General features: G+C 45.4%; 1 protein-coding gene across 1 annotated transcript in view; it reads right to left on the bottom strand.

The window, feature by feature from the left end:
* Nucleotides 1-10,450: 10,450 nt before the first annotated feature.
* Nucleotides 10,451-12,017, bottom strand: part of LOC126251969 (cholinesterase-like) — a 108,929-nt gene continuing 107,362 nt past the window's right edge. Inside the window, exon 10 of the mRNA XM_049952734.1 lies at nucleotides 10,451-10,882. Coding sequence (XP_049808691.1) covers nucleotides 10,678-10,882 — 205 coding nt within the window. The 3' untranslated portion in view covers nucleotides 10,451-10,677. The remainder of the gene's footprint in view (nucleotides 10,883-12,017) is intronic.

Raw genomic sequence — 12,017 nt, 5'->3', positions numbered from 1 at the left:
CAGTGCATTATAGATACATACTCGATTCCGAAACCGGAAGAACTGATCTATAAATTAGCAGGGGGTGTGTATTTCGCCAAACTCGATTTAAAGAAAGCATATCTGCAGATCCCTTTAGACAAAGATACACAAAAGTTTATGGTAATAAATACTCCATTTGGATTGTACAGATACAAGCGCTTACCATTTGGTATCGCTAGCGCACCAAGCATCTTTCAACGTTACTTGGAACAATTAATTAGAAACTGTCCTAACGCAGTTAACTATCTCGATGACATAATCGTCTCGGGAAAAACTCCACAAGATTTGCTAGATAACCTGGAAGAACTGTTCAAGGTTCTCAGAAAGGCCAATCTCAGGTGTAACAAGGACACATGTATATTTTTTGTCAAGAAAATTCAGTATTTAGGACATATATTGTCAAATAACGGAATCAGTCCGACATCACAGCATAGAGAAGCAATACAGAAATTGCCAGCACCGAAAGACCTCCAGCAACTAAGAGCTTTATTAGGCCAAATTACTTATTACCGGAAATTCATACCGAAAGCAGCTGAAATTTCCGAACCGTTGCACGGATTGCTTCGCAAAGGAGTCGCGTGGAATTGGTCCAAAGAATGGCAGCGCGCATTCTACAAACTGAAACAAAGTTTAGTAGACGCAAAATGTCTTACGACATATGACCCGCAAAAGTTGATCACTATTGCGGCGGACTCGTCAGATTACGGGATCGGTGCAGTCATGTCCCATAAACATCAAGGAATTGAACAACCGATTGCATACACGTCGAAAACTTTAAACTCAAATCAACGAAACTATAGCCAAGTAGAAAAAGAGGCACCAGCAATTGTCTTTGCAGTGGAGAAGTTTCATGACTACATATACGGAAGAACATTTATTCTGCTCACAGACCATAAGCCATTGGTGACAATATTCGGACGGCATAATAGTGTATCCCCTAAGACAGCACAGCGTTTACGACGTTGGTCATTGCTACTGTCTAATTACAACTACGAGATCTTATATAGATCGACGGCAAAACATGCCAACGCCGATGTACTTTCACGTCTACCGGCGGGTCAAGATGAACATTTTGACAAATCAGAGGACGTATATTTACAGATAGACGTAATCAGTGAGGACATAGTGGAAAATTTCCCCGTCAATGCCACCTTAATAGCTAAGTTGGTGCCCAAAGATCCAGTGTTATCAAAGATAAAGCAGTATATTCTTACGGAATGGCCAACCGATAAGAACATGTTAGCTCAGCCAGAAGTGAAATCTTATTGAAACATGAGACATGCTCTCTCAATGCACAAAGGCGTCATATTAGTTCACAGTGAAACGGGAAAAACAAGAGTAGTTATACCCAAAGCTCTCAGGAATAAAGTGCTAACAATGTTACACCAATGTCATTGGGGCATAGTACGCACGAAACGCATGGTCAGAGAACGCTTTCTAACTGTAACTTATGTCAGACGCATCAATCAGCTCCGCCAAGACAATATTTTCCGTGGCCACAGGCAACAGAACCTTGGTCAAGATTGCATATCGACTATGCAGGTCCTTTTCTTGGAACTTCTTGATTAATTGTCATTGATGCATTTTCAAAATTCCCTTTTGTACTACAAATGCGTACAAATAATTCAGCGACAAAAATTCAAGCGTTGTCAAAGATCTTTTCAATTGAAGGATTGCCTCAAACCATAGTGACCGATAACGGCACACAATTTACGTCGCAAGAATTCCAGTCATTCTGTCAGATGAGCGGAATCGCACATTGCAGGACGGCACCATTTCACCCTGAGGCTAGTGGACTCGCCGAACGATTCGTACTAACGTTCAAGGCACACATGACGAAGTTGGTGCAACAGTACAACAAAGAGAATTCCTTATTAATTTTTCTGTCCCCGTACAGAGCTACTCCGCACGAGGCACAGTCACCAGCAGAAAAACTGCATGGGCGACAACACAGGACTTTTATGTCTATCCTAAAACCGACAGTGCATCCAGAAAATGATCAACGAACGTCGAAAGGACGACTGTCTAGAGTCGAGGAAAACGTACTTGGACACAAGGAATCATTGTAGAATGCATTGGAAATGTCATGTATAGAATAAGAACGCAAAGCGGCATGGTTATTCGCCATACCAATCAATTACGGCAGCAAAGACAGCAGTCACATATAGGCATAACTCCTAGGCTGTTTCATTTTGCAGACTCAGAAGACGATGTCAACCTCAAGCAGCTCGCAGGATTCCAGACGCCGTCACCGGCAGCCGACGCCACCACCACCGCCGCCGCCGTCTCCACCGCAGCCAACGCAGCCACCGCCGCCGACGCCGCACCTTCAGGGGCAGCCGACTACGCCAGCCGTCCACAGCCGACATCCCCCGAGAAGATGGACGTCGAAGAAGAATTAGATTTAAACTATGACCAATGTAACGATGTAGAAATGCAATTATGTAACAAAATTTTTGCTTCTCCGGTTCCCTCTTCCGTAGGTATTGAGTGGGTTTTCCTAGAGGACCGCGGGCGAATGTCACGGGGAGCAACATGTGTGCACCCACAGACATACGCACGCCGGAAAGCAATGAAGCAGAAAAAAAAGGCTTTTCAAGCAAACTTCAAAAGCTTTTTTTCTTCCCCCGGAAGTACATAGTTCCGCGTAGTCAGCGCGTACACAACTTTCCCACTAGAGCGCGACCCGCTAAGCACAACAGCGCAGGCGCAGCCCTCGTCCGTCTCCGCACTACGAGATGGCGCTGTCTTAGAGACAGCCCAAATTCTGCTTCCGCCGATCCGCGTATTAATATGTAATGCAGCCAATGAGATTGCTGCTAACGTAGAACCTTTTCTCCTCGCGGATCACACTCGCGCAGTGATACCTGAACGCGCGAGGTATTATAACGAGTGTACAGACCTCCGATTAGTCAGTCTGCATTAGTCTGCATTTTTCTGTAGTCAAGTTTCAGACCGCACCTAATAAGATTATCATATTCCTGTACATAGACATGAAGAGAAATGTATAGACACTTTGTCAAGTATCAGAGATATGTGAGAATAAGATTGACATACCAAGACCAAAGGAATTTCAGATTGTCAGTTGTAAACAGCATCCAGAATCAAGTTACGTAATCTCTATGATTTTTATTATTTTAATAAATGTGAGTGAAAATTAATCAAGTTCTGTTTAAAGTTGGTCACCGTCAACTGCTACTCTAAGCGTGCAAGTGGCATTTCAATCGTCTGACCTAACGGCAGAAGATAAACACGCCACGATAAGACCACGAGACATATTGCTGACACCCGCCTACTGCGTTAGAGCGACAAGTCAATCTGATGGTGTGTGTTCCGAAGGTCTTATAGTACGCACGCCACACGTATAGGGTAAATTCGGGGACGAATTTAATTTTTAGGAGGAGGCAGTGTTGCGGCCACATGTAGTAAAGTGTTGCTTCACGCAGTGGAGAATGGCAAAACAGAGGCACGCCGGCGACCGAGGCGTTGCGAAATAAGCACGCACATATAGCCTTGCTGACAGCAGCAGTCTACCAACAGTGTGACGCAAGGACGCACACAGACCGAGCGCCGAGCTAAGCCTGGAGAGTGCTGAGTAAGGGGAAGTGAGGCCAGGACGCTAAGCTACGCTGCAAAATACTGCTGAAGTAATAGCAAAAAGCTACCACTGAGGGTAAAAAACGTCCTCCTGCTGGATTTAAATAGTGGAGCGCAGGCAGCAACAGACAGAAGCCATTAGGAAGCAGTTCGGATCTGAGGACGGACGTGGTCCGTGTCTGAATGTTCAATCTTCGTAGGTGACGATTCCGGAAGTCTCTTCCAGCTCGCAGGAGTCATCCGTTCGCCACCAGATGTCAACTTCAGCTCTGAAAGTCAACCCGAGTTCGGTCGGCACCATGGCTGACTAACTACAGCGAGAACTTCCAGCAGGACCGGCCGCAGCGCGGTCTTGGTCACAGGCGCCGCCGGGGACTGACGTCCGGACTTCACGGCAACCCAGCGCCATGGCGCGTGGTCCGCCCATGACGGGACCTCGCGGACACCGCGACTGACGGCTTCCCAGCCGCCGGCGCAGCAGGCGTCGGCAGCTGACCTCACGGCGATGAGGCTCCGTGGGCGTGCCATACTGGGGCGCCAGGTGGCGAAAAGTTCATCTCAACCACAGGGCATCCTGGCTTCAGCTGAGCACTGGTGGCCTGAGGCTCCCGAGTGCAATCAGCGGCGCGAGTGGCGCGCACTGTCGGAGAATCTACACAGCAGCAGCCAGGTGGAGGAATCCGCAGGGCTGGGCAGCGACGACGAGGGAGAAATTATAAAGAAAGTTCAATAAATAATTGTAAAACTCCACGCCGTCTCAGTCTTTGGGGCAGCCACTGTGTCTGCTGCTAACAAGTGGCGGAGAAGTCGTAACAATACGAAGCATGAAGGGAAGCAAGTGCTCCACCATAGTGTTCATATAATCCACACATGCCCTGGTGCCTTCTATTATTACCACAGGTCCCAGAGTAGACCAGGTTAATGTCATCCATCACATAATATTTCCTCCACCGACCTAGGGCAGTGGTGCAGTGCATGTTTAGAGCAACAGATCCCCTAGATGACGGCACATCTGTACACGATTAATCCCACTAGGGAATTTTATTTATCAGCAATCCAATATCGATGATCCCGTGCCCATTGCAGTCGTAATTGACAGTTTAGTTGAGGGTACATAGGAACTCTGCTGCAGAACCCGTTGTTCAACAATGTGCGCTAACGATTTTCTCCGAAACACGTAGTTTCAGCATCCTTCAACCACTTTAGAGAGATGCTCAGTCTTTTCCGACATGCTCTTTCCAATGTGCCTGACCATTATAACTCACCCTGTATCAAAGTCGCTTACGTCAGTGATTTCCCAATTTGCGACCCGTACAATGATTCCTCATTTGTCTCTGCTCCGCTTTCATACTTTTCTTACCGCGTCAAATGCGTGCAACGTCACCAGGTGGTATCAACGTTTATGGTGTTCAGCAATCCAATGTTTTTAAGTTGTCAGTGAAATTTCTTGAGTGGGTTAATATAAGTTGCGTCAATGTTTTGTTTCTCAAGTACTGTTAGTATAGATCTAGTTGAAATCGAGTCAAAATATTTCTCATCATTTATAAATCTACATCACGATGTTAATTAATAGTAAATGCTGTGTTCTTCATTATCAGTCAAGATTTACAATCGACGAGTTGGGCTATATCCACCTTTAAAGCCAGCTTGTTCCTGTGTTTGATTAAACGCGATGATTTTGTTTACAACTGTTGATGAAAACTGAAATCTTGTAAATTATTTAGGGAAATCTGAAAGCGAATAGCACTTCATTTTTGTCCATGTTCTTTCCTGAGAAGTTGTCAGTTATACGCATTGTTCCAATTTAACGTTTTTAATACATATTTATACCAAGCGAATTTCACAGCTGTTCCCTTTATTTCATGAATGTGCTATATTTAGTACTCACCAGTAACCAATCCACAATGGATAACGTTTGTTTCTAGCACATTGTCAGTCAGGAAGTTGGACTGCCACAAACGCATCACTAATAAAAACACTGTCTTTATACCACGTAATATAGTTGATTGCGCCTGTTTGCATTTGTAGATTAGTGAGACAGCAAATTTAAGCTAAAATATCGTAAAATTGGAGAATCTTTCAACAAGACACAAAACAAATTTATCTATGTAATTTTTAGTTTATGTCTGGTTACAAGTGTTGGTTTTCAAAATAGACAGCAAGATACTTAAAATCCATACGTGTCTGAGTACGTAATACATACTGTTGGCGGAAGCAGGGCAACAGACTTCGTGTAAGAAACTGAAACTGACGCACATGGCGCAAAAAATTCATACAAAATAATCCCTGAAGTGACAGAATTACAAATTTGACGTATCCAGTAGTTTTGGACAATGATTTTTTTATGTACTTTGATGGCAACATCTCAGTAAGAAATAGGGCATCAGCCACATTACAGTTATGTCAGAGGCTCTCACCTAATAGATCAGAAACCCATCGGGCAGACCCATCACGTGGGCAACCACCAGTGCCATTGCATGCCTCAGCATAGCAAATGCGACTCGATGCCTTCAAGACCGGCCACCAGGAGGCGAAGCCTGCGTCTACAGAAGGCACCACCGACACCGAACCTGCTAGAGTCCGCGCGCCGCGTAGCAAGGAAACAGTGCCAACAGTATTCCGCCGCAGGCAGCTATGTAAGCCGGCGACAGGATAGCACCAGGTAGCACCAACATACAGACATAGCACAGCAAAGCTAACTATTATTGCCAGACGTAAACCAGCTGACCAGCCGGCAATGCAGTGAAGCCGTACTGCACAAACCCAACCACAGTGCGATCGATTTAGGGCCAATCGGCCACTCATATAACGACCTTGGCTTGTTACAGGGACAGTTGCAGCTGGCCCAGGAGACTTTGCAGGTGCCCAGCGCAGCAGTACCTCTCCTCGATAGCACTGACACTATTTATGATGACCTAAGCAACGACGACGCTACCGAGCATTGCGCGATACCCAAAAGTAAGAACAACCCCGCCCTTGGATGATCTGTCGCTGTTAGCAAGAAAACCGCTACTGCTCTTACTATCCGACCAGGCTATCGCAGAGGTTTTTGTCCCTTGGTGCTTGCCTTGGCACTTTTACCCCTTTGCCTATGAAACCGCTACCCTTCTTTCGCCTTTCGCCCACCATCTATCTCCTCAACGCCACCGTACTAGTGGGTAAACCTACCCAGACGTATGGATAACATCACGGCTCCACATCCCGTGAAGTCCTCGATTAGTAGCTAACAAATACAGAGGGAACAGTAAGTAGATTTCTTGAGATGATCTCCATGTCGGTGTAGGTGTGGAGGGGCTCCACCCTTTAAAAAAGCACTAGTCAGTCAGGCTTCGAGAATCTTCGCTGGGCCAGACAACGGGGGCTACTAACCCCATCAAACAGGATTGCTCTCGAAGTCCGTCCTTAGCAATAATCTCCGTTGCCAGAAGTCATCGTAGGTTTTTCTCCCTGACTCTCTCACTGACTGATATCCAGGGTCGTTAGTTCCTGTAGTGACGTTATTCTGAATAGGACTTGCTGGCTTTGTTTTCGGTCCAAGCTCTAAGTGCTATCTTATTGGATCTAAACAAGGACAGCCGTCATCCTCGGACTCAGACTTTTCAGCCATGAACTTAACATATAGCCAGAGGTCATTGAGGAACTTAGCGTCCAGCAAGTGGTCATTCCCGTGTTGGCTTCAGGTAGGATTGTTTTCTGTCCAACCAGTGCCCTCGGCTCTTAGTGCAGTCTTGCCTTATTTTGATCCACAATTATTCAGTACCCATTCTGTTACTCTTGTTACTACTGTATTCTTAGCTTCTAATTACCTACCATCGGAGCGAGAGTTTGTTTTGTTCAGTGAACTTATTATATCTTGGACTTTCTTGTGCCGCTCAGCACGACATTTCAATCACCGGTTTAAATAAAACAGTAATAAGAAATACTTTTCAGATCTCCTTTGTACTGCAGCGTCATGGGATCATGTCTTAGCCCAGTGGCGAAATCGAGGCACTTTCTGACAATCACTGGCTCAGTATTTACACTATGCCACTGGCCTTGCAACTACTACCAAGATACAGGGAGCAATAACCATCATTATCAGCACTTGGCAGGACGCGTGCTTGACCTCAGCTGCAACAAGACCTGCATTGTTGTGTATAAAAATTGGCTGTCCAGCCAGGGTGCAGCTTAGACATGTTGCGACAACTGGGCATCAACGTCTGCTGTGTGCAGGCTGCTACTGCGAGGTTGCCAACGTTCTTCCATCATCCCGACGGGACTGTCAGCCGGGGGTCTAGCCACAGACTGTATGGTCTTAAGCCACTATAGTCGGACTGAGCCAGCCACCATCCTCCGACCACCGGTCCCACGTTCGACCCTGGGCCACATGCTGGCTCCTTCTATCGCAGTTATGAGAGCAGGATCACAGCCACCTGATGTTGCACCGAGGCAGTACGGTGCGCTGCTAGCTAGGTCAGTGCCGAGCCGTACTGACAGAAAGCACTTATTCTAGGCACACAAATGCCACTCCGTCCCGGCCAGAAACTCACCCCCTACCGACTTGCCCATCCAACTTAGAAGTAAATTTGTCACCGGTAGTTCTGCATCTACCACCTACCACCTACCATCCTCCGCTCGCCTATACCTAGCCCATGCTTTTACAAGTGATACCACAAAACCTGTTGGAGGTTGGAATGAGGACGATGACAGGGGCATTGCAGAAGTGATGTTCAACGAAAATGTACAAGTAAGTGTGTGGGGCTGCATAGGCCCATTGGGAAGATTTTGCCTTTTCTGTTTTGTTTTCCTAGGTATACTGTAAATTCCTGGCAGTAATAGTTGTGCAAATTGGCAGTAAGTGAAGAAGTGTCAACTCAAGAAACAATTCATCTCTTGCTGCACCAGTTAACTAAAGTGCAGGCTCATAATGTGTATTTATATAGTGAGATACACAGACTTAGCGAAGATAGAAGGGAACAGCCAATTCCTAACATGTCCCCATCAGTCTTAGACGCAAGTATGGTATCATTAGTGACTACACTGTGGTGTAAATCTGGGCAATATTAGGGAATTTAAATGACGAGCAGTTGTTAAGTATGGCTCGACTATAATTAGCTGGTGATGCTAGGGCGTACGTGATGTGTCACGAGGAGTTTCGAAACAGTCAGTCCTTCCAGGATCTGCAGGATGGACCAGAACGCATTTGCACACTATCGGAAACAACTGAAGGGAATAACTCAAAAACAGAGAGAGTTTGTGGAGAGTTTAATGGATCACATAAGGAAGATAAACATTAATATGTATGAACCGATAGATGACGATAATTCCAATAGGGCAGAGGCAGAACAAAGGGTGCCAGAAGCATTTTTGTGAGGTTTGTCTTCTGAGACGACGTGTAAAGTGTGCGTAGAGTTTGCACAGACTTTAAACGAGGCGACTGTTACAGTCGCAGCGGCTTTGGCCATGATAGACGCCGTGAGCAAGCCTAGGGACAGGAAAGTAAGTTTTAATATCGAGTTCAAGTGTTATAGATGTATTCAGCCAGGTCACCTCCAACGATATTGTAGCAAGTTTCGATGTATGAAGTGTAAATACGTTGGGCTCTGAACGAGACTGCCAGCACAGGAACACGCAAACATGAGGATGGGGTTCTGGGGTGGATCTCTCTCACCAACGTTAAATCAAACAGGGAACAGTACAGCCACTGTGCAGCGTTCCCAGCGAATGTCAGCGGGAGGCACCCTATGCTAACTCAGTGGCAGACTACTTCTCTAACCAGCTGTGTAGGAAACTGAATGTGCAAGTTTTTGCTAGATACAGATTCGCAGGTATCCGAAGTCAGTCAGGCATACTTGGTACAAGAAATCAGAACCCAACTAGTTGTATGCTACGTGGTGCAGCAGTTTGTAGATTTTCGAGTGCGGATATCACTCACCTGTATGGATTGTCGGTTCGAACGTTTCCTAATTCATTCCTACCTGGTGGCACAGGGAGCCCTGAGGAGATTCATTACACGAGATAAGAGATACCAGACAAAAAGTTCCAAACACTGCTCCCCACTCTGGAGTTGCTGCAAAGCCGAGCCAAGTGAGTTACCGTCTGTCCCAAAAAACTATCATGTACAGCACCAGGCTCGTCCGAGGTAAACCTGTTCAGTACACAGAAACCAGCATTTGAGTGTCCCAGGCAGGTAATTGCAAGCAAAAATGTCAAATTGGCTGTTTCCTGAAGCGTGTCCCGCAGTCATCATCCATACCAGTTATGGCCACGGGCACACTGGTAGCACAATGTGTTTAGAACTACGAGGGCAAGTGATGTTGATTAATGGCATCAGCTGCACAATTTCTGAACGGATTTTTATCCGACACCATCCTCAAAGCCTAAACAATGAACGGACCAGAGGTCGATTTAACATTCCCTCAATTTTGAGCCACTGCGGCCTGACAGCCACCGATCCAAAGCTGACTCTGGGCCGCCACAGGACAGCTCCTCCTGACTGCAATTACGAGAGCAGAGGCGCCGCCGCCTGACACAGCACTTACACAGTTCAATGTGCTGCTACCGAGGACGTTGCCGAGCCACAGAGATGGAAAGCGCTGACTCCGACGTACGGTTACCAGTCAGTCTCAGGCAGAGGTTTACTGCCGCTCGCCTCCTGTGGGCGCTGTGTCTGCTCTTGTCCAACTTAAAAGCCAATAAATTATTTGCTGCCGCTTGCTGTATTCATATTCTGCAACCACTCTCCACCCCCACCAAAGAACCACTAGTCCACACCCAGCCTCCACCTCTATAGTACACTATAGGAAAGCAGGTAGTACTTAGACATTTAACTTAGATTCTATATTACTTTTCGAAATAAATGTATTTCTTAATTCTCTTAATAATTACAGTGATTGACTTTTGGAAGTTCTTCGTAACGATCAGTTTTCATCATGTGGATGATAAATGGGATCCATAGACAATTTCATGGTTAGTCTACTGGCGTTCCGGTGGTGTTATGAACCGAGATGTACTCCTGCATTTTACGAACTCCTCTCACAAATCAATTGACGCGGTTGGGAACTCCAGTGAATGTTACCACTACATATCGCCATAAAACGATACATTCGTATTATCTAAGAGATCGTCTGCGTAGGGGAGTAGCGCAAGATTCTTGCTCCAGAACTCCATCCTCTCTGCGTCCTTATCATAGGCAAGTGTGAAGTTGGTCTGCATCAGCAAGTAGCTGCGGTTTGTGTTGTCGTACGGCTCCCACACCACAGGGTCTGCCTCTGGGGTCGGATTACTGAAAACAAAAGACAAAGCTGATGTTGACTCGGTCTAGATCGAAGAGGATATTGAATGTTACAAATTTTAATTCATTTCTTCTGATTCAGTCGTTATCGTAGATAAACAAGAGACTTAAATGTCTCAGGGAAAAATATATGATCTAAAAAAAATTACTAGTAAAAATTTCATTTCAATTTTATCTGTTGACACTAAATTACTGTTAATTACTTGCGTCTTTTCATCTCTGACGTCTGCTACACTCAGAGTTCTTAGTACTATGTGTTATGTATTCCTATCATAGCCCCTGTCTGTAGACTTCAGGGAATTACTTCTGGGTATCGTAACACAAGTGCCACCAACCTGTACTCTCCTCTAATAAAGATTTTAAATGCACTTGTTTCCAATATACGTTATCTGAGTACTTAATTCCCATCGTTCTCCCTAAAATGATAAACGTAACACTCGCACTTTACTTTCAGGCAGTCAAATATTTCAGGTATTATACGTGCACTCACTGAAATATCCCTCAGAAGGTTCGGTGGTGACAGGGGAAACTCCCAACGCATCCCGCTCAGATTTACTGGTAAGAGGGCCCAGTGGATAGCCCTTAAAAAAACTGAACAGAGATCAAGCATGAAACCAGGAAGAAGGTGTAATGAACTATGAAAAAATACAAAATATAAAGCATTGAACGGTCCAAGGATAAGAAGTGCAGCAACATAGGGCACATAGAGCAGCCCGGCAGAGCGACCGCATCGTAGTAGAATGGTCAAACTTCATTCGTGCCAATATATATATTATGCAAAAATGCAAAATATAAACAATGAACGGTGCAAGGATATATATATATATATATATATATATATATATATATATTGGCACGAATGAAGTTTGAACACGGCTCGCCCGCTTGACAATATAACACCGTGACCATTCTACCACGATGCGGTCGCTCTTCCGGGCTGCTCTATATTGTTGCACTTCTTATCCTTGCAACGTTCAATGTTTATATTTTGCATTTTTTTCATAGTTCATCACACCTTCTTTCTGTTTTTATGCTTGATCTGTGTTCAGATTCAGACGGGATATCCACTGGGCCCTCTTATATAAGTGTTGAAATTTGTGTCTGTGTCGTGGTGTAACGTCCGCCT

Source organism: Schistocerca nitens, chromosome 4 (genome assembly GCF_023898315.1).
Source record: "Schistocerca nitens isolate TAMUIC-IGC-003100 chromosome 4, iqSchNite1.1, whole genome shotgun sequence".
In the NCBI taxonomy this organism is placed as follows: Eukaryota; Metazoa; Arthropoda; class Insecta; order Orthoptera; family Acrididae; genus Schistocerca; species Schistocerca nitens.
This window is presented reverse-complemented; position numbering and strand designations above follow the sequence as displayed.